The sequence below is a fragment of the Peromyscus californicus genome, unplaced genomic scaffold (assembly GCF_007827085.1).
Source record: "Peromyscus californicus insignis strain IS unplaced genomic scaffold, ASM782708v3 Scaffold_18__1_contigs__length_77618521, whole genome shotgun sequence".
Classification (NCBI taxonomy): Eukaryota; Metazoa; Chordata; class Mammalia; order Rodentia; family Cricetidae; genus Peromyscus; species Peromyscus californicus.
This window is the reverse complement of record NW_026294480.1, coordinates 68692653-68716611: the sequence shown is the minus strand read 5'-3', so window position 1 is coordinate 68716611 and position 23959 is coordinate 68692653. Positions and strand designations below refer to the sequence as shown.

Below are 23959 nucleotides of genomic sequence, written 5' to 3'. Positions count from 1 at the left end.
TTTTCAAAAAAGTTTTAATGATGAATATTTTTTCTTAAATATTTTTTTTCAAAAATTTCCTTACTATAGAAAGGTTTGCAAAATCAATGCCGAGTATTAATGAATATATTCTGAATTATCTTTTTTGGTGAGTGTAGGACCTTTTTTCAGGTCAAAGCAGTTACACTGAACACAATCTTTCTCTTTACTAACTATGTTTTATCCTGTGATTTATATTGTTTTACTATTTGCCTGTGGCCATGTGGAAAGTTTTCCATTCTTTACTTTGGATGCTGTAACAGAACTACCACAAACTGGATGATTTAAACCATAAAATCAGTTCTCATAGTTATCAAAGGGGAATTTGAAGAGGATCCTCTTCATGGTTGGTAGATGAGTTCTTGCTATGTTCTCACATGGTGCTGAATAAAAGGAGAAACAAGCTCTTTTGTCTGACAAGGGCATTAAACACATCATGTAGGTTCCACACTCACTGATCCTCTTCTAACTTAAAAGACAACCATTTTCCACTATTGAGACTAGGCTAGTGGCTTTTTAGAACAATTACATAATGTTCCATAACCATACTGGAACTCAGTTGTTCCTACTATTGCCTATAAAGAATTCTATGTACAATTTAACTACAGAAGCAAAACCCAACAAAAATAAGGACCTAACTTTCCATATAGCCACAGACAAATAGCAGAACAATATAAATCACAGAATAAAACATATTTAGTAAAGAGAAATCAATGGAACTTTTTAAAGAGGTGAAACAAATCACATTTTGTAAAAGACAGGGACTGGACTTTGAAAAAGTGGTAGATTTTAATAATTGGAAGAGTTTCAGATCACAGTAGGTGCTGACATAAGCAGTTTTCTGTTGATATTTATACATATTTGAGATCAATTCTCAAAGAGAACATTTTAAGTTATCATAAATCCCAAATGGTAAGAGCCAAGACTTTTCTGATTGTACTCATGACTCCATTGCCAAAAAGATCTTTAAAATGTTATCATCACATCTCCCCTCCCTCCCTTTCATGATTCTCTTTATTTGAATGTTTGTCAACAACCTCTATCCATTTAAGAATTGGAAAGAGGTAAATTCTTTTTTTAAAACAAAGACGGGTAATCGATAGAAAATATTGTTTATAGGATAAAAAGACTTCACACAATTGTAAGCATATACATAAACTAATCATTAAAAATACTACTTTTATAATGGAATTTGTAATGCTGTAACGGAGATAACCACGTGAAATTAAAAGATTTTATCCAAGGATTGTTAATCAATGTGCCATGCAGAAAATAGAGTACAGACTATGACAGTCTATTAAAAGTGATGATAGCAAAAACTGACTGATTTCTTTTCTTGTTTTTACTCTGGCAGGAATGGATTCTATCCTGCTAATAATTCCCACCTTTCTGTCATATAGGAGGAGATGTTTTGTGAACCTCAATGAGGCTGCCAGGTTTAGGACAGCCGGAAGACCCACCGCCGCGTCATAGATGAAAGAGTAAGACTTCACAGAACGTGATGTCACTGACAGGATGATAGCCACTCTCCTTCTGCACCTGTTCTTCCGCAAGGATAGCGACTGCTTCCCCCAGATACACCAGCAGACTACCACACTCAACCATCTGCCCTTGTCCTGGGGCTGGAGAGCAGAAACAGAACCCTCGGGAAGTTCTGGAGTGACCATCAGCAGAAATCTATTTCACAAACTATTCCTCAAGGCCACTGGACTTGCAGCAACTTCTGTAATTTCTTATCCTTTCTCTAACACCTGTCACCCTACTTACCCCCCCGCCCCCCATTAAGAACTAACAAGGTAAACTTTGTCTCCCGTACCCTTTCCAAATAGCCCCCTCTAACTTCTTCAGGTGGCTCAGAACTGATTCCCAGGGCCTTTGGGCCATTTAGAGGTTGAACACCATTAGTTCCAGGTACTGCCAGGACAAAACCACATTATGGTAAAAGATATCTCAAGGACAAGGGTTAGATAGGCAAAGTTTCGGTAAGGCTTCTCAAACTGATCAATTTCTGGATGTAAGATAGGCAAAGTTTCGGTAAGGCTTCTCAAACTGACCAATTTCTGGATTAAAGATGCTCTCTGTAGTTATTTCAAACTTGCCTCCAAGATTAATTCTCATCACAATAAAAGGGCAGAAAGAGTTCACCGGTATAGATTTTTGGGGGTTGGGGTTGGGGGGTGTATGTATATGAGAATTTCACTTCTTTCTGAGTTATAATGCCTTTTCTGTTCATACTGGAATTAAGCAGGTAGGACGTGTCCATTGAATTTTCTTCTTGGTTCCTGTCCTTGGTAGATATCCACTGGCTTCAGCTGGCATCCGTGGAGAGCGAAGAACTTCTAAAGGTCAAATTCCATTGACCTAAGAGAGGCTGGTGCTTTGGCAGGACCTGGGTTTTTACCAAGATTCCAAGGTACCGCGTGAGGAAAACCGAAACACAGAAAGGGCGCTGGCGGAGTTAGACAATTTCTGAGATCTCTCAGCAGGAACAGAGCCCAGGACGCTCTTCATCCGCTGCAAACCGACAGGGTACGAGGCCGATCCCCGCCCCCAAGGCCGTCGGGATCTCCACCTCCGGCCGCAGGCGCCCGGCCCACCTAGGCACCCCGCGGGCGCGGCACCCCGCCCCGCCCACCTACCTGTGCGCCTGCGCCCCCGCGCTCCCAAGGTCAGCCCCGCCCCCCGCCCTAGCCTCGCACCCACGGAAGTAGCTTCGGAGGACGCCTTGCGTCTCCTCGTCTCTGCCGGGCGTGGGGTCGCTGGCGGTCAGGAGAGGGAGGGACTTCCTGTCCCGCGCGGGCAGGACTTCCGGCAGGGCCGGAAGACCTTTTCCCTCGCGGTTTGGAGAGATCCGACCCGCAGAACCTGGAGGGGAGGTTCGGGACGCTGCCGGCGACTCTAGCGTGTCCGTCTCACGACCTGTTCGTGGCGTTATGGTGAGTCCTTCGGTGAGGGCCAGAGTGACACCCTTCAGCAGAGGGCGGGGAGGTCAGTCTGGGGAAGGAGCCGGTGGGTGCCCCTGCTCTGAATGGAGAACCCTGCAGGAACGGTGCGGTGAACTGCTGGCAGGACCCCCACCTGCCCAGAGGGCGCACGGCCACCGCAGGGATTCCGGGCCGCCCAGACACCCGTGGGGTCGCGGGAGGGGCGGGTCGGTCGGAGTGCACTAAGTAGCCTGCATGGCTTGTGGCCTGTGGCACACCAGGTGGCCCCCAGATGACCTTGCTCAGCTCATCCCCCCTGGCCTTGTCACCTTTTCCCGCCCGGGGCTTGTGGCCAAGAATTGAAGGGTATAGAAGTACCTTTTGAACATTGCCCATATCATTCTTAGAGACAAGCAACGCTAGGCACTTAAGATAAAATTGGTTTCTCTTAAAACTCAACTATTTCAGAACTGGAAATAATGTCACTTAAAAAGAAAGTGCCCAAGTTGAGTATCAACGGATTGAATCCGAAAGGAAAATTTGTAAAGATATTGTGTTGAGAAGAGAGCAGTTGCAGTAGGGAGAATAGCCTCAGTCATAATATTTGCAAGTGTCCCAAAGATTAGGTGAAAAGGATTTCATAGAGAGGAGTAAATATAGAAATATATTATTCTTCTATATAGTAAATATAGAAAGAGCCTGGTATGGGCGGGTAGGATGGAAAGGAGTGGGCAGTAAGCAGAGGGTGTTTTAATGTGAGGTCAGTCATCCTGAGAGTTCCGATGCTGTTTTAGGCTGAAAGTAGGATAAAGTTAAGGGACTTGTAGAAAGAAAATCTTAATCCACTTTATTTAAGAAACAGTGGATGGTGATTGGTCACACAGCTCAGAAGTTAACTTATGAAATAAACAATGGGATTTTGAAAGGTCTAGGTTTTGCTTTATAGGAAAACGAGAGGAGGGCAAGTAGTTGTGTAGGGGTTGGTGATTGCAGTAAACTGTTTTCTGGAACATAAAAGGATTTTAAAAACAGACTTGTTTCCAAGATTACATGGTTCTGGTAAAGTTGAACAGACAGTTTGCCATATGAAAGATTTCCAACCCTTATCTGCAGGCACTTCTCTCTTTGATTCTTGTTCCAATTGTCTATATCATCTTTTTATGTACACCAGGCTGTCCTCCAGTTCAGAGATCTGTCTGCCCACTGCTTCCCAGGTGTGGGGATCAAAGGCAAATGCCACCACTCCCAGTTTGGCCATGCCTGTTTTTCAGGGTCACATATTGCCAGTTTTAGCTGTTGTCTGATGATTTTAGAAGGACTTTTGAACTTTCAGACTCATCTGGTTCCAGTTGCACTCTCCCAGATGCCTTATGTTTCTTTTATTTATTTTTTTTTAAATGTTTTGGACCTCGGCATAATATGGCTTACATTCCTTAAGAGAGCCCTGTTTTCATTTGGAATAATTAACTTAGAGAGGGAGCACTAGAACTAGAAGGAATCAAAATCTATCAACCTTCCCACCCTTCAAATTTTACAGAAGGAAGAATGTGGAGTCTAGAAACAGGCAATGGTATACTTGAGATGACATCTAATGAACTTGGTCTCTAGAAAAGTGTTGATAGAATATCAATAACACTTTTCAATACACTATAGTCACAGAGAAGCTGGATTAGAATGTCTTCTCTTCATTCTGAGATCTGTAAAACCACTCTGGCAGTTCCAAAGAAGTAAATATATTTCCAGCTAATCTCATGGTGATTTTCACAATCACTGGGTAGTTAACTGTGTCCACTGTGACATTGATCTTGTTTTTGAGTTACTTGACTGTAGTTGTTCACAGCCTTGAAATTGATCATGTTTGGGTATGTAATTGCAGTCAATGCTTAGTCTAAGAATTGAATTTTGTGAGGATGGGCTGAATTTAGGATGCATCTTAGTTGAATTAGCAGTTTCTTTTAAATTGCAAACTATACATGAACTCTGAAGTCCAGATTCTGCCCACTAGTTACATGATTTTGGTAAGATTACTCAGCTCTGTAAGAAGTTCTAGATTCCTGACAAAAGTAGAATTGGTCTTTGAGTCATCTTCTGATTCTTACATTCAGTGACTTAGAGCTTTGTTTCAGGATATATACATATTTTTTTATTGCAAAAATGTTATTTTATTTCATTATTGTCTTTTACATTCAAACTTTTTTATCTTTTTCTTTATTAAGAATTTTTTTATTCATTTTACATTCTAACCACAGATCCCCCTCTCTTCCTTCCTCCCGCTCCCTCCCTACTCTAGCCTCCCCCCCAACACATCCCCCATTCCCTCTTCTGAAAAAGTGAAGCGTCCCATGGGGAGTCAGCAGAGCCCGGTACATTCATTTGAGGCAGGTCCAAGTCCCTCCTTCTGCATCAAGGCTGTGTGAGGTGTCCCACCATAGCTAATGGGCTATGCAGCCAGCTCATGCACTAGGGACGGATCCTGATCCCACTGCCAGGAGCCTCTTAAGTAGACCAAGCTACACAACTGTCTTCCTTATACAGAGGGCCTAGTCCAGTCCCATGCAGGCTGCACAGCTCTTGGTCTAAAGTTCATGAGTTCCCACTGGCGTGGTTTGCTAGTCTCTGTAGGTTTCCCCATCATGATCTTGATGCCCCTTGCTCATAGAATCCCTCTTCCCTCTCTTTGATTGGACTCCTGGAGCTCAGCCTGGTACTTGGCTGTGGATCTCTGCATCTACACATATTTCTGATTAAGATTTAATTTGATTTCCTTGGCCCGTTAGTTCCTTTAAAACAAAACAAAACAAAGCAAAAAAACAACTCTTTTTTGTATTTTTATACATCATGTGGGTAGTCTTAAAATCTTTGTCCTTATATTTAGCCAAATATTTCACTACTGTCTTATAAATGCTACCCCAGAATGGACATTTTGATTTTATAGTTATTTAATTGGTTATAAATTTATTCTACCCTCTCATTCTTTGATAGGTATGTAGCCCCAAACTTTAGGGGTGTGCTATGTGTATCAGGTTCTTGAATTGTAAGCAAATGACAATAAGCTTGTGATATAGACTGAAAATACCTAGCTCTTTAAATTATTTTGCTTTCAGTTTGTGAACATATTCCATAGAAAATTTACTAAAGCTATACTAATTCTGTTTTACTTTCTGTTGTGATGGAAGTCTTGCATTCATGCTGATTTGTGGGAGAACAGTAGATTAGAGCTAGCATTTTGAGTTGTATGTGTTTCCTGGCTTTTGTAGTCTATGTAGGAGTTTATAATTATTTGCCACTGTTAGCCGTGGGGAGACGGAAAGCTTTGCTATAGTCAGAGTTGGTGAGGGATAGTGCTGGGTAGAGATAATGTGGTACATGTTATGAGAGAAATAACACAGTATACTTGAAGTGTACAAATCTTGAGTCTAAATTGGGGGAGTCATAGAGTAGGTGACTTCTAATGAGCTTGCAAAGAGTGTTGGGATACTTGAGTTTACTTAAGAATGGCTGGGAATGGTGGTGCATGCCTTTAATATCAGCATGAGATCTATGAGTTCCAGACCATCCTAGTATACTGTGAATTCCATGTTGTTTAGGTCTACAGGTCTACATAGTGAGATTCAGCCTCAAAAACAAACCAACAAACAAACACCCCTATGATTCTTGGTAAAAATGTATATTTGGATCCCATTATTGAGCAGTGAAATTTCGGAATCTTTACTTGCTTGCTTGGCTGTTCTTTGAAACATGGTCTTACTCGGTAGTTCAAGCTAGCCTTGAACTCTGTATTATCCTGCTTCAGTCTCCCAAGTGCTGAGGTTATTGTATGGTCCATGATTCTCAACTCAGAATTTTATTTCTAATAAATTCTGTAAAGTCTAAATTAAGTTGTCTTCAGGCCATTCATAGAGGAAAATGGAAGGTGAAGATACTTGGATGTATTTATTAGAAGTTCTTATGTGTTTGAATGAAAACAAGACATGCAATTGGAAAAATAGGTTCGAAGGAGGTTTAAGCATTGAACATGTAGTAGCAGAGATTTGAGTTTCCTTTAAAGTTTTCTGACTTCCTTTTACTGAGATTCTTCTTTGCTGTTTTGTCCTTCAAGAGGCCTAGTGGATACTATATTGAGACTTCCCGTTTCTCCAGTTAGTATTAGTTAATTCAACTTGTCTCTGAGCACCTTTGTAGAAAAAAAAAACCCAAAAATGTAAGCTACCTTTCACTCTTTCTATACCACTTGTTTTATTATCTTTTCCATTGCTAGTAATATGGTACCACAGATTGTGAGAAATGGGTTTTGTGGTTCACAGTCTTGGTCCAAGGTTGATGAACCTCATCTAGTGATAACTTTGCTGGCAGTGGTTGAAGTGTTTCAGGTAATCATATGGCAATAGGTGGATGAGAGGTAGGGGTGTGTGTGTGTGTGTGTGTGTGTGTGTGTGTGTGTGTGTGTGTGTGTGTGTGTGTGAATGCATGCATTCTCTCATTTCTTTCTTTTCTTGATTTAATATAGGAACCCTACTGTGATGCCATATCTAATTGTAATCATCCCAATGGCAATATCCTGAAACATGAGTTAAGTTTCTACCCTCTTAATGCAGTGGAAGCTAAACCCTAGCATGAATTTTAGAGAGGACAAACCATACTTTACCATCTGCTCTGGAACTATGTTAACAAAAACAACAACAAAAACAAAAACAACAGTTTTCAAGTCCTTGTGAAATGAATGTGCTCCTTTGGTTTGCTTGAAATGACTGTCCTTCGTTATACCAGACAACTGTTAAAAAATCCTATAATTTTAAATGATAACTGTTTACTCACTGTTTTCAACGTTGATCGGGCAAGGATATAACTTTATAAAACAAACATCTCTGCCTTTTTGGAGCTTGCTTTCGTTAGGACAGGCTGATGCTGATCTTGTAGTGAAGCAACCAGTGTGCTGGCTTTGGCAAATGAAACAAAGAAAGCAGGAGATAGAAAATGGTGGTGGTGGTGACTGATGAAACATAATGAATGTGACTGGCACAAGTGAGTTTAGACAGTCAGTTCTAACACATCTAATGAACAGTCACAAACCTTAGATTGTTTTTAGCTGTAGAAGACTTCCAGTAAAATCATTACAGAGTTTTGGTGAACAGAATGATTACAGATACGTATTTTTAAGCATGTAGATAATGGTGTTTATTACCTAGATTGCAGTTGTATGTCACATACTGAAAAAAAAAAAGACTTTTATTGTTAAGGATTTATTTTTTATTTTGTGGGTGTGAGTGCTTACCTGTATATGTGTGTATGTATGTATGTACGTATGTACCATTTGTATATCTGGTGCAGAGGCCGGAAGAGGGTGTTGATCCCCTGGAGCTGGAGTAATAGACAGTGAGTCCGTATGTGAGTACTCTTCACTTCTGAGCCATCTCCAACCCCTTGAAGGTTTTTTTTTTTTAAACCCAATTAATTTTTAATTAACTAATTACTTTTTTTTCCTTTGGTTTTTTGAGACAGGGTTTCTCTGTGTAGTTTTGGAGCCTGTCCTGGATCTCGCTCTGTAGATGAGGCTGACCTGGAACTCACAGAGATCCGCCTGGCCCTTCCTCCAAGTGCTGGGATTAAAGGCGTGCACCACCACCGCCCGGCCTAATTACTTTCTTATGTATGTTGGTATTTTGCCTGCATGTATGTGTGTGCAGTGCCTGAAGAGGCCATAGGACGGGGGTCAGATCCTCTAGAACTGGAGGTACAGATTGTTGTTAGTAGTCACGTAGGTTCTGGGAATTGAATGAGGGTCCCCTGGAAAAATAGTCACTGCTCTTAACCGTGACTTTTTTTTTTTTTTTTTTTTTAAAGAGAAGCTTTAGATTTGTGTGCATAAGTTTCCGTTGTTCTATGTATCCTCTCCATTATCTCTTAACTTTCACCAGATAGGTACATCTCATCGTTTTAAAAATAATATATTTTACTCATTGAGGATTTCATACAATGGATTTGATCAAATTCATCCCTTCTCCTCAGCTCTTCTCCACCTCCACTTTCCTATCTGCTAATTTCATGTTCTTTGTCTTTTTAAACCTACAAGTAGAGTCTGATTTGTGTTGTCCAGCTACTCTCGGGTGTGAGTCCTGCTGTGGTGTGTCGCTGACCTACTAGAGGGTCTTCATCTTTTTTAAAAAATAAAAATTATTCGTTGTACTTTTGGGGATAGGTTCTGGCTACATAGCCCATGCTAGTCTTGAACTTCTGATCTTCCTGTCTCAGTCTTCACAGTGCTGTGATTGTAGGCATGCGTTACTATGCCCAGCTCAGAGTGGTACATTTTGTACAATTGATACATTATCACAGTCTATATTCTGTATTAGGATTTCTCTTAAAAAAAAAACAAACAACATTTGTTTGTTTGTTTATTTGTTGTGTTTGTGTGTGTGCACTTACACCCTAGCATGTATATGGAGATCAGGGGACAATTTATGGGAGTTGATTCTCTTCTTCCATCATACAGGTTCAGGGGATGGAACTCAGTTTATTAGGTTTGGTGGCAATGGCAAGCACCTTTATCTACTGAGCCATCTCACCAGCCCAGGATTCATTTTTAATATCCTTTTTTGTGGGTTTGGATGAATTCATGATTCTGTGTACCCATCATTATTGTGAATTATTTTAACTCCCCTGAAAGTCTCTGTTTTACTTATTCATACTTTGTCTTTCCTTTTCTCTGGCAATCTCTGATATTTAAATCTTTCACTTTGTTTTGGATACTGATAGAAAAGTGCTGTTGTTGTTTTGTTTGATGCTGAAGAATAAGCCCAAGACTTTTCATAGTAGGCAGGTGCTCTACCCCTGTGATGTATCTTCAGCTAAAATGATAGTTGTTAAAGGCAGGGTCTTGTTCTCTGCTGGTGGGAGGTCATTGATTTTTGTATGTTAGATTGTACTCTACAGCCTTGCTGTAATTGCTGTTGGTCCACAGTGTGCCATGTTAGTGCTTTGCCTCATTAGAGTTCTGAGAAAATATACCTCAGGCACTAATAATCCCAGTTGTACCTTCATAACACTGAAATAAAACAGAAAGAGTAATTCTATTAGTAAAGTAGATGGAATATCTTTTGTATTTTTTGGCATAAAGTGTAAGATTTGGGGAAAAGGGAGAGAAATTTCAGTTTTTCCTAAGAAAATTAATGTTAATTGAGGTAGGAAGGCCATCCTCTGTAGGTGAACTGTTCAATAGGAGGGAGATTCTCTACTCTCTGAGTTGAGGAAGCAGATCACTAGCATGAATGTGTTAGTTCACTGCTCGATGATCTTGAGTGTAGCTGTAATGTGACTGTCTGCTTCACTCCTGCCCCTTTCCTTCCTTGCAGAGCTAGACTGTAACCTAGAACTGTGAGCCAGGTAAACCCTGTCTCCCTGCAGAGCTAGACTGTAACCTAGAACTGTGAGCCAGGTAAGTCATGGCTCCCTGCAGAGATAGACTATAACCTAGAACTGTGAGCCAGGTAAGCCCTGGCTCCCTGCAGAGATAGACTATAACCTAGAACTGTGAGCCAGGTAAGCCCTGTCTCCCTGCAGAGATAGACTATAACCTAGAACTGTGAGCCAGGTAAGCCCTGTCTCCCTGCAGAGATAGACTATAACCTAGAACTGTGAGCCAGGTAAGCCATGGCTCCCTGCAGAGCTAGACTATAACCTAGAACTGTGAGCCAGGTAAGCCCTGTCTCCCTGCAGAGCTAGACTGTAGGTAAGCCCTGTCTCCCTGCAGAGCTAGACTGTAACCTAGAACTGTGAGCCAGGTAAGTCATGGCTCCCTGCAGAGATAGACTATAACCTAGAACTGTGAGCCAGGTAAGCCCTGTCTCCCTGCAGAGCTAGACTGTAACCTACAACTGTGAGCCAGGTAAGCCATGGCTCCCTGCAGAGATAGACTATAACCTAGAACTGTGAGCCAGGTAAGCCCTGTCTCCCTGCAGAGCTAGACTGTAACCTAGAACTGTGAGCCAGGTAAGCCATGGCTCCCTGCAGAGCTAGACTGTAACCTAGAACTGTGAGCCAGGTAAGTCATGGCTCCTGGAGTTGCTCTTGTCAGGGCTGTTACAGCAGGAATAAAAACTAAGAGAGTCCTTAAAACTTAAAGACTTTCAAAGCACTACAGTTGGCTAAAAATTGAATTTTACTTTTCATCAGTAACTAATCGCTAAATATATTTAGCATCTGGTATTTATCAGATATTCTAAAAGTGAACTTCATTTAAATCCTTATGAAGTATTTCAGCTCTGGGGTTTTGTTTTGTTTTAACTTTCATTTTACAGGTGGAGGCACAACAAAATTAGACTAACTGGTTCCAAGAAATATAGATAACACTGATAGAATTTGACTTCGAAGCTAGTTTTCCTGTTTCACTGTGCCACTTAGCCAGGCTGATTATTGTTTAATTTGATAGCTTTCAGCTTATAAAATAATTAGATTTCAAAAGTTTAATCCAACGTTAAAATTAAAAACCATTTGCTTATAGAGATAATATTATAATAATAAATAATTAGATTATTTTTTGTTAGTCCTGGTGGTTCAAGCTTCTAATCCTAGCTATTCTAGAGACTTGAGGCAAGAAAGAGGACCACAGGTTCAAGCTAGCCTGGGCTAGAGTTAAAGGCTAGCCTGGACAATATGCCCAGACTCTATTTGAAGTAAGCATAAAGAAGGCTGGAGAGACATAACTCAATGGTAGAGTACTTGCCTAGTGTAGCATGTATAAGACTCTAAATTCAGTCCCTAGAACCACTGGAAAAAAGGAAAAAATAAGTAATTTTTATAACTGCTATATACTTGTACTTCGGGAAAGTCTTATCAAGCCTAGTTACTACCTAACATATATTACTGTTAGGCCTAACATGGTTTCCTAAGGCAAGTGCTAAACTTCTCCCACTGTTACAGTGAGTTACAGTGTAGATTCCTTAGTACCTCTAGTGCCTTAAATGCATTCAGTTAAGAGACTCCTTCATACTGGAGGATTAATCATTTAGGTCTGGGCATTGACTTGAAGTAATGCTGATGAGTGAGAAGGAATTGGAGATGCAGAGCCTTGAACCGGAATTTCTTAATTACTGTAAACTTTCTTTATCATACTTGTTCCAAGCCTGTTTCACACCTATTTCTTTTCCTCAGGGCTCTAGCAGTTGCCTCTCTCCCCCTCCTTGTACTTGTGACTGTTGCTTACAGCTGAAACTTTGCTTCCATAGGAGTTATAAAAACTAGAACTCTTAGAGAAGCTTCCCTTCCCTTCCATATGGTCAGCCCACACAAAGACCATCTCTCCGTGTCATTTCTTCACGACCACTAACAGGTTAATTAGCACAGAGATCTTTTTTAGAGGAAAAATAGGACTTTTGATGAGATACTGTCATCTCAAGTTTATGCTCAACAATCACACATTTGAGTTACAAGAGAAATCACATTTTAAAACTATCATATTTTAAGTAAATTTACAACTGTTGGTTCACATTCATAGTTACTCTGCAGTACATGTCACAGGTTGGAAATACCTGCTGGATGACAGTGATAGTGTCTTTGTAGAAAAGTCTTGGATGCAGAGAGGTTTGGGTTGTGAAGAGTGTGGTTAGTATGAATGGGTACTGAAAAAGAAAAGGAAACCTTTATCTAGTGCAGCGGGCATGTCAAGAGGAACGCTTAGCATGTCGTTCTGTTCTGTGTGTACGTCATTGGAGGTTGCCAATGGTTGGTGCCTGCTGCCATGCATACTTAGCACTGTAAGGTTTTAGTTTTACTGTGTTTGCAGTGCTGAGGGAAGTGTTTGACTACTGAGTTACAACCCCGTGTTTACCTTTTAAAGCAAACTTCACATTTTTATCTCTGTGATAAATAGGAGTCTTTGAAAATAATAATCTCAGTTATTTGAATTATCTGCTTGTCTTCCACACCAGTTGTGCTCAACTGGTGTTTGTAATCTTTATTTGCTGATTGCTGCTGTCGACTCTAATGCCATGATCTACTTTGAAAAGCAATGTCACCTTCTGTTTTCTGAAGGAAAGTCATGCTGGAAGAATTTTTTCCATTAGCTTGTCATTTAAATATTTTATCATCCCGAAGACTTCAGCCATACTTATGATGATTATAAGTGATTAATTACAAATTGTTAATATTCTTCAGGCTTGTAGGGATGTCTGTGTAAGCATCCATTCCTTTCTGTTTAGCCTTGTTCAAAAGGGAAACCATGATTTCTTATCTCATAGGCATTTCCTTTTTGTTTTTGCCAGTTTCTTGCTAATTAGCTCAGGCTAGGATGGAACTCACTCTGTCCTTCATGCTGCTTAGAACATGATCCCCCCCTGCCATAGCCTTCCCAGAGCTGGGATTACAGGTGTATGCTGCCATGTCCAGCTAAGTTTTGCATTTATTGTGGTTAAAAATTGTCTTACGTTCTTTAAGACAAAAAAGTAGAAGACTTGGCGATTGGATTTTGGAAGTAATTGTTACCATATTTTTCTGATCATTAGAAACACAGGAAAATACTGTGAAACATTTCACTGTACTGTAGATTATGACCTTAGTTTTAAGACATTTATTTTTTTACGATTGAAACTATTTTCTAGTATAATTTCAACTAATGTTAATATGAGTGCTTGCATTTTATTTTTATAATTTGTCCATTAATCATTTTTACTAGAAGTGTTTGTGGTCATAGTTCTTATGTCCTCTTTGACTCTCCCTCCAATGTGGACTTCAGGCCATTCTGGAACTTAACTCTGTTGAACCCACTGTCCTGATAAAAATCTGTGCTGAGATTACAGATGTGTGCATTATACCCTCAAATAAGCAATTTTGTTTCATTTTTCCCCCAGTGCTATGTGATATTGCCAACTCCTTCTCCTAATACCCACTGATTAGAAAAAAATTATATCATTAGAACAAGCAAAAACCCAAGTCATTTAAAGAGATAATTGACTAAACTTCAAAAATAAAACAAAACTTTAGGCTTAGATAAGTCTCTGGAGATCAATGGAAGTTTTTAAAAATTGAGTACCTGTGTTTACTTATTTGTGTGTGTGGCAACAGGTGCATCTGCCATATGGGGTGTATATGGAGGGCTAAATATTGCTTATGGGAATCATTTTTCTACCGTGTGGGTCCAGGGAATCCAACTCAGCTCCTCAGACTTGGCAGTAAAGACCTTTACTCTCCAAGCATGTCGGTGACCCTGGAGATACTTTTTTTATTTATTTTTTAGGGCATTAATTGAGGTGAGACTGTTGAGTGGTGGGCTAAGTCTACCATGCTACATTAATTTGCAACTCTTGGTTTCCTTTCAAGCTTCTTATAAATTGTAGCTCATTTAATCCTTTTAGGGAAAAGATCATTATTTATTACCACTAGCTGAAAACTTCATGTTAAAGGCTTTGTATAGAAGTGTTAAATTTTAATATGCTAGATGTGTATTTAGTTAAATTCTTGTGGTCATAAACAGTAAGGTCTGCTTGGGATTTGAGAGATCATTTGCCATTTGTTTTAAAGAGAGGAAATGAGTCTGAGAGAGCTTGTCTAATTGTTGTGTAGCTAGTGACAAAAGTGCAGGTACTCAGTGTGTTTCTTTGTTGAATCCGTTAAAAGAGGCACAAGAGTTAACTTCAGGGATATATGTTTAAAGGTTCTGGGCTTTTGTATTTATAACTGAATTTCTTATTTTAAGTGTGCTTTGTAAACGATGAAGTGCACTTAGCATGGTTGTAGTAAGTTGTTTGTGTAATGAGTGGGTTCCTTCCTTTCACCATGTGAATTTCAGGGATGGAGCTCAGGTGATAATGTTTGGCTACAAGCGCCATTACCTACTAAGCCATTTTGCAAGCCCTCTTTAGAATAGTACTACAACATTCTTCTATTATTCTCATTTAATATAAAGGCCTTGTTTTGAAAAAGCAAACTTTTCAGTCCAGTTTACTCTGTTACTAATGGCTGACTCAAAGCAGGAGTAGCTCGTGTAATCAATTCTGGGGTACTGGAGATGGCCCATGAGAAAGACTTCTTGTCTGTTTATGGTTTTATGTTGCTTTTACCAGTGTTGGAGTATGTAGAGGATTTCTCTTTTGGATTAAGTCTAAACTGTTCTTAATGCCTTGACCTCTTAAAAGCCTCCGCTTAGGGCTGCCAGTCTTTCACCTGTGTGACTTTTATCAGATTTTTCCTTTCAGGTTTCTCACCCTCCTTTTAATGACATTGAGTTTTGATGATTATCCTAGTGTTTGTTTTTTCACCTTCAGAGATCCTGTTGTTGGTGTGACTGTTCTTCAAGGACATCTCAGATGCTGTCTGGTGCTTTATTTGGCTATTGATAAGCTATTTTATCTTGTGTTTTTTAATTCTCATAACATTTAAAGGTTCTAAATCCTGATCATTCTTTTTTCTGATAGTGTACCTAAGCTTGTAGTCACTTAGGCAGACTTACGGTCTCTTGGAAATCATCCATTCAATTCCTGTGGTTTTTGTTTTTGGCCCACATTCTCATAACTTGGAAATATTCCACCCTTTTATAGCTTATGTCCTCTGCCTGTTCTGATGGTTAGGAGCTAATTTGAAAACTTTGGAAAAATCAGAGTTTTCAAAAATAACTACATGGTACCAGCAAAGTATCTGGAATTTTGACCTCATTTATCTGATTTTCCCGATCAGGTTCTAAATTACCTGTGACGACCACAGTTTTCACATTTAATACAGTCCATACTTATTTATGCTTCCATTCAGTGGGAAAGGACACAGAGTATATATATCACATCAAATTTTCCTCATTAATTTTTCTCAATGAGTAGTTATGCCCATTTTATCTTTAAAAAAGCACCTGAGTTTTATCCTTTCCTTGAAAATATAGTTTCTATTTTAATGCCAAAAAGATCTTAGTTCTTATGTTGCTCTTGCTTTTGTGACATTGCTTAAACTAAGTTCTTTGCTCCTAGACCTAGAGTAATACCAAATACTACTGGTATAAAATTTTTTTTTAAAGTAACAATAAAATGATTCTCAATGATATTCTACTATACTCATAGATCACTGCCTAACAATAAAATGATTCTCAATGATATTCTACTATACTCATAGATCACTGCCTTATTCAACCATCATCAGTGAAGCTTCCTCCTGCAGCAGATGGGATCAAATACAGAGACTCACAGCCAGGCATTATGGGGAGAGAGGGGAAGTGGGGAGGAGAGGAGAGGAGGCGAGGGGAAGGAGGGGAGAAGGGAGAGGGGAGGGTAGGGGGGGAGAGAGAGAGAGAGAGAGAGAGAGAGAGAGAGAGAGGAGAGACTGTCTTCTCAGAATGTGCAGCTCTAAGTGGGAGGTCTCCATCAAATTCCTCCCCTAAGAGCTCAGGAAAAACCCTGCAGAAGAAGAGATGAAAAGAGTTTAAGAGCCAGAGCAGGTGGAGGACACCAGAAGAACAAGACCCTCTGAATCAACTAAGCAAAGCTCATATGAACTCAGAGACTAAAGCAGCAAGAACAGAGCCTGTGCCAGGTCTTCTCTGTATCTATTATAGCTTTAAGCTTAGTATCTTTATGGGACACCCCCTCACCCCCATCCCGGCCAACAACTCAATTGAATGAAACCCAGTCCCAGTACTGAAGACTTGTGTGGTGACAAGAGATGCCAGTAGGGACTCCTTCAACCCCACTATTAGAAAACCTCATTAGGACTCCCCCAATATATTTTAGGGAGTTCCCGCTGCACTAGGTTTCCGTACCAGTGTGTGTTTTCTGTATTGATTCTCTTTGCATTTTCAGGTCGTTGGCAGTTATATTAATTTCCGTACACTGTTTGCTTTCCTGGATTTCTTTAAGGGATTTATTAATTTCTCCTTCTAGACCTTTGTAATCTTTATACAGATGACTTTAAGGTTTATTTCTTCAGGCCTGTTGTGGTAGTTTATCTGGGCTCTAGTAAAGACATACTGACATGGCTGTTAATGATTGTGGTTTTACACTGGTGTTTGGGCATCTGGGATGAGTTGATTATAGGTCTAGGTGCTTATTTCTGCACTTCTCTTTGTTGGGTGGCTATTTTGTTCTTTGCTTTCTCCCCCCCCCCCCCCCCCCCCCCCCCCCGGATTTTTGGAGGGTGTGATGCCTGTGTGTTGCCTGGTTGGAAATTTTCTGTGGACATGGTAGTTGTGGCCACTGGCAGTTCCAAGTAAAATGTTGTTTCTGAGTATTAGGAGCTGATGCACAGCTAGAGAGAGTCCATAGGAAGGAGGAGAGTAGAGTGTTCAACAAGGATGCTCATTTTGTCTCCTTGGAATGGGGAGAGACAATGAAGCCTGGTCACCAAAGAGGGTCTGCTATAGCTCTGAGGATGAGACTGGGCCTTGGATCTAGAGGAATAGAAGGAAAGGGAAGATTTACAGACAGCCTCCCTGCTTTCTTGGCAGGAGTGGTCTGTTAGTTAGCAGTGAGTGCCTGCTGGATTTGTGGACTGGGATAAAGCAACAAGTGTGGAAAGGGAAGTTGGGAGAGGAAGGTCTATGGGATCCATAGGAGATGTGGGCAGAGGGGAAGGAAGGCTGCAGCAGGTCGTTTGTTACAGAACTGGGGATGAGGCTGGGGTAGGAACAGAGGGAGAAGAGAGAATCTGCAGGCTGACTACCTGGTTTTCTAGAACTTGTGGTCTGTGTCTGCTGGAGTTGGGGGCTGAGATACAGTTGGGGGAGGGAGGTTAGCAGGGGAAGATCCGTGGGATCCACAGGACATGGGAACAGAGGGCAAGGAGGGCTGCCACAGGTGTCTGCTACAGAGGTGGGGATGAGACTGGGGGATTGGATTTGGAGGGGAGAGGGGAGTGATAAAGATCTTCAGCTGGCTTACCTGTTTCCCTGGCCTGCTTGGCTCTTGTGTTCCTATTGAATGTCTGCTGGTGTTGGAGGCTGGCATACTGGGATGAGTTGGAGGAAGGAAGGTTTGAGGAGATCTTTGTGATCCATTGGGGATGGGGTCGAAGAGAAAGGCAGACCTCAACAAATGTTCTGCTACAGAAATGGGCATGAGATTGGGGGATTGGATCTGGGGAGAAAGATAGGCCAGTCTACTTGTTGCCCTGACTGGAGCAACCTTTGAGTGGGGTCCATTTTTAACCTTGTCAGACTAGGTCAAATATCATTCCTTGAACCAGCCTTTCCCTGGATTGCGAATTCTAATTGGTCTTAATGATAAAAACCTGGAGCCTTTCCCTGGATTGCGAATTCTAATTGGTCTTAATGATAAAAACCTGGAGTCAGATATTGGGGTAAATGCTGAAAGATCAGAGAAGTAAAGGAGCAGCCACAGTCGCTCTTACCTCCACGACTCATTCAGAGTGAAAAGGGGGCGAGCTCCTGTCTCTGCCAGCCTGCCATATCACTTCCTGTCTCCTGTCTATATAGACCTCCAGACCTCTATGGTTGACTAATGGCCAGCTCCACTTTGATCTTCAGGCAAGCTTTATTTGTTAGAGCAAAACCAAAATATCACCACATTTCCCTCTTTTTGTCTAAAATAAAAAAGTTATATATTATAGTTATGTTATAACTAATATAAGAAAAACCATATACAATAAGTACAATAACTATATAATAATATACAGGCAGTAAATACATCAACTAACATTTGACAAATTCAGAGAAAATATTCCATTATCTATCCTATCTTGGTGAGTCCAAAAGGTTGTACCTAATTCACTTTCTATTCTAACTTGTATTACTAAAACTATCTTTTAATGTCTCTCAACCTATACACTTTACACCTCTTTAGTGAATTTCTTTTCTGAATTTGTTACAAGGAAAACTATAACTATAAAGTCTTCAATTCCTTCAGAGACCCAAGAAGGAAATAATATTATCTGAGTAAGCAGGAAGTACAAGCAATCTACTTACAAAAAGTGTGAGAAATGACAGAAACAGCTGGCTGCCTGGACAGTCACCCAGTCAGACAGTTCCTCTGCAACATTGGGGCATCCATCTTTGGCTTACCAGCCTAGCATCTAACAGACTTCTCTGTGAAGCAGGATTTTCTGAAGGACTGTCCTGCCTTGTCTTGGTGGAGTTCAGCAGTTACTTTCCTTTGTGTCCTGCTTGTCCATTTTGGACAGCATACTGTCAGCAGTCGAGGCAAGGGCTAATTTCTTGCCTAGTGGCTAACTTTTGCTACACAGAAAGTAAACTCCACATGGAGTTTCTTCAGTGCCCATCTCTGAAGTATTTGAAGAAAACTTCTTATCTAAAACATATCTCTGTTTGACCTTGAAAACATACCTAACATGACTACAAGTTTGATTGTGATAGGAGACTAACTACTAACCTGCATTTCCTTATTATCCTAAATAGTTGGTAATAATAACTTTGAAGCAGTAAAAATTTGCATTATATTGTTAAGTGAGTTGTATAGGCACAATACCTTGAACAAGAGTAGAAATGTATGTACAGTATGTTCTAACAAAAATAATCTCAAATTTGTATCAAAATACAAAAACTCATATCAATGTAAAATATTTAAAACTAGTAGTTGCTTTTTTGGTTTAAAAGTAGATTCAATAATCTACCTTTTTAGCCTATCATTTCTATAACACATATACAGTATAACAAAAATAATCTCAAGTTTGGTACCAATATACAAAAATCCAAGCCAATATAAAATATTTAAAACTAGTAGTTGCTTTTTTGGTTTAAAAGTAGATTCAATAATCTACCTTTTTCTATCATATCTATATCCCCCCTTTTTTCTTTTCAGAACAAGATGCCTGGATCTAATCTCCTTTGTTCAGCTTTTTCCTGACCATTACTAATAACAACTTGTAACCAACCAACCTAAACAATGACAAATATCTGTAACCCATTGAAAGACCAAAAAACCACCCACACCACCTCTTGGGAATAGTGTTCTTAAAATTACTTCCTGCTGTCTGGGGGCAACAGTATCTTTAGGGGATCCTGAAAAGAAAAAATTGGGGTTAATTATCAAGTCCTGGGAGAGGTAGCTGTATCATTTGTTATCCAGTCTCTGCATAATGGGAAAGTGCAGGGCTTGTCTCAAGTCCTGGCTAGAGTAGTCTGTGAAGCTGGATCATATCAACTAGCCACCTTGAAATTATCCTGAGCAGTTTGTAGTCCAAAGCTGATCTTAGGTGGTGTTTTTCAGCTTAGTGGTGATATCATATTGATATTGTGAGACCCCATCCTCCTTTTAGAGACTTCAAAGGTCGCTGTTAGGCATGGTCATGGTTCATTGCAGAAAACTTGACTATTTTAAATGTCATATGCAGCAAATCTCAAAGAGGTTAAAGGATCAATATTTGTTATGTACATACAGAGTATAAAAACTTAATTCTGAGTTACCTGATAGAGAATCAAACCTAAAATTGTGTACAGGAAGCTAGATGAAGCCTTTTCCTAGAATTAGTACTCTATATGACCACTAATATCACAACAAAAAGTTTAAAATATATATATATATTATAAATTTTGAGATAATATTTATACCTTAAGAAAAGTGTTAAAGAGTCCACATAAAACCAAAGGATTATGAGATTAGTGGCAATAAAATAGTCCTTAAATTTTGGTTTTTCTTCTGTCCCATATCAGGTGGCTCTTCTGACATGAGACAGATTTTGGATTTTACTATAACAAGCATGGTTGGGTTTAGAGAGAAGGAAAGAACCACACTCTTTAAGGCCAGCTTTAATTTTCAATTGAACCGAGACTACAAAAAGACCATTTGCATTATATGTCTGTAGAGAGCAGCAGAAACAAACATTTGGGAATATTTATGAAATTTTTTCCTGTTGGAGATGTGATATACTAATAGGCCAATTTACTCTTTTTCTTGGGACATTTTTTTCTGGATGATTTGTCCTTTTTCTTCATATGTCTCATTTGTCCAGTGGTTTTCAGATTCCTTAGCTAGATGTCTTTATTTTCCAGAAAAGACAAAAACAAAATCCTGCCCCAACCCTAATTTTGGGGAAGGTCCCTTATGACAAGTTATATCTGTTCAAATAAAAAGTATGTGTTAGTCTTATAGGTTAGTTTAGATTAAATGGCCACGCTGTTTGATGAACTATCACCTCTTCTAATCAAGAGGTCTCTCTTGTTTTGGTTTCTCCTGGAATTTTTGTTTTATCTACTATAGCTATTCTATCATCCAGAGCAGTATGGTTTTTTACAATAGGCATTAATTAGATCCTTTAATTACTCTGGGAAGGAGTTTCCTCCACAATGACAGGAAATGACTGAACCAAGTTTAACTTGGGGACCTGCAAGAGACCCTTCAAGGCGTTTCCCCCGATAGCAAAGGGTTACCTTGACTATTTGTCCCTTGTTGATCTACATTCATTAGTCCAATGTCTGCCTTCACCACACCTTCTGCATACTCCAGATGGGAGGGGCATTCTATTTGGATTATTCTTAGAAAAAACATTGTTTCTAGAAACTCTCTGTTTATATCCCTTTTTAGGTGACCTTTTTTTTACTGCAATTGAAATGCTTGACATTTTGGTTTTCTTCAAACCTCTGGAAATCACCTCTCCTATCTAATTGGAGAAATCCACGGGAGTCTACTTAAGGAGTATTAGGGAAATTTATTAGGATAAATTGAGGAAATACACTCATGAATACAGAACCTAGTAGACAGCTGAAGTTGTCCTCTGATCTGACCGGGAGTGAATCCACCTGGCAGTGTGATCACACCAGGAAGCAGGAAGGAGGGAGGAGGGCCTTGTGACCCTTTCTTCTCCCTTTCCTTTTAAGAGGTCACTACAGTGACAAGAAGCACTGCCTCCTTTAGGCGGAGCAAATTCCAGGAAACCTATCCAAGCAGCATCATGGTTATGAGATTCAATATTGACTGTATCTCAGATCCATTCATCTAAGGATGCTGATCTTGCCTTTAACGGTTAATTTGCGTCCCAAAGTTGGACACCAGATGTAACTTGAATTCTCATTGGTCTTAATAATAAAACTAGGAGTCGGATATCAGGATAAATGATGAAAGATCAGAGAAGTAAAGGAGCAGCCATAGTCACCTTTTACCTCCACAATTCCTCAGACCGAAAAGGGGGTGAGCTGCTGTCTCTGCCCACCTTATATTCCTCTCGCTGCCCAGCCATATCACTTCCTGTCTCTTATCTGTACAGACCTCCAGACCTCTGTGGTTGACTAATGGCTAGTTCCACCTCTGATCTCCAAGCAAGCTTTATTTGTTAGAGCAAAAGCAAAATATTACATTTCCCAGACCACCTTTGTAGGCTTAATTATTCCCTAAACTTGTAGGCTCCTTAAATTTGATGCGTACTAGCTTACATTTTTCTGTAAATTGACTCATAGCACTTTTCCAAACCTGATTTCCACCAGTCTTGTCTCAAGCAAATTAATTTTCTTTACCACACCAGTAAGCGTGTATTTTCTGAAAAGCTGGGCTGTAGCCAAGTAGTGTCCTTGGGAAGCCTCTCTGAGGCTTGTCAGCTGCTTCTTGGTATCTTTCAGTCTACCTCTTCTTGTATTCTCCCAGCCAGCCACATGGAAACAGCTTGCCGTACCATTGAGACTTCCTCAGCTGTATTCTGTTGTTATCCTTTACACTCGATCATACTCAGTTTGATTTTTCATCTGGAGTGGTCTCTGTTCATTCCTCCTGGTTTTAACTGCCCTTTTGTCTTAGAATTTCTCTTTGATTAAGCAGTTTACTAATGTGTCTGATTTTGTACATGTAGTGTTCATTGCCCTGTTTCTGACTGCTTAGACTTCCAAAGTGATAGTTTCATCAAACAGGAAATGAAAGTTCAATATTTCTCATGTTAGATGCTTTGTTGCCATGACAGAATACCTGGCAAAAACATTGTAAGAAGGAAAGTTTTATTTTGGTTTACAGTGTTAGAAGTGTCAGTCCGTGTCAGCTGCTCCATTGTTTCTGATGCTGTGGTGAGAAGGAGAGCACATTTCATGGCAAAGGAAGGCAGAAAGGCAGATGGGAAGGGGCTGGAACAAGTTGTACCATTAAAGACACATTTCCTGTAATCAGTGCCCACCTACCACTAGGTTCCTACCACTTCCCAGTAATGCCATCAAAGTATGACTTTGATGTTTGTGCACTGAATTAGCTTTGAGCCTTCATTATCAATGATTAGATCAACCACCTGGAGATGAATCCTGCATTCAGCACATGAACCTTTGAGGGAACATTACATTTCATATTCGGGACAACACACACACACACACACACACACACACACACACACCCTCACTCATATTTATGTTTGTCATTTAGCCTGAAATTTCCTTTTATTTGTCTGAAATTTCAATTTCCATTTTAGGTTTTCCCATTCCTATGAAGCTTTCTTACCGTTTTGGGGCAATTGTTAAGGCAACTCCATGTAGTTAAAAAGGAGGTTTAGCCGGGCGGTGGTGGCGCACACCTTTAATCCCAGCACTCGGGAGGCAGAGCCAGGCGGATCTCTGTGAGTTCGAGGCCAGCCTGGACTACCAAGTGAGTTCCAGGAAAGGCGCAAAGCTACACAGAGAAACCCTGTCTCGAAAAACCAAAAAAAAAAAAAAAAAAAAAAGGAGGTTTATTGGGGCGGGGGTAACTTACAGCTAGTAAAGGGGTTGGTTATAGGATCCAGGAGAGGTGAGATACAGTCCAGTGGGGTTCTCTGGAGAACTCTGCTCAGTCTACCATCCAGCATCCAGGATCATCAGGAACCAGGAGAACTGGCATATCTGGACCTCAGGTGTTAAGGGCTCCTGTCGGCCCCGCGTTCGGGGTAGGCCATAGGTAGGTGTGACAGTTACCGGAAGCCTCACTGCGGGTAGTACTTCCAGGTCAAAGCTGGAACAGCTCCCCACTACATTAGCCAGTTTTAAAATTTCTATAGCACTTCTTTATAATGTGCAAGTTTGTGCTCAAATGTTATTGTTATTTATTATGCAGTACTCTTTACCATGCAAGAAAAACTATGAAGCACAACAAAACCCACTATAAGAGTTTATTAGGGAAGGGGGCAGAAGGGAT

The 23959-nt window shown here is 40.2% G+C and overlaps 1 protein-coding gene across 2 annotated transcripts in view; it reads left to right on the top strand.

The window, feature by feature from the left end:
• The first annotated feature begins 2790 nt into the window (after positions 1-2790).
• Positions 2791-23959, top strand: part of Tmem161b (transmembrane protein 161B) — an 83778-nt gene continuing 62609 nt past the window's right edge. For both annotated transcript variants that reach the window (XM_052743653.1, XM_052743651.1), the window contains exon 1: positions 2791-2954. Coding sequence is in view for 1 of the 2 variants with exons in the window: in XM_052743651.1 (XP_052599611.1) it covers positions 2952-2954 (3 nt within the window). In the remaining variant the exon portion in view is untranslated. The remainder of the gene's footprint in view (positions 2955-23959) is intronic.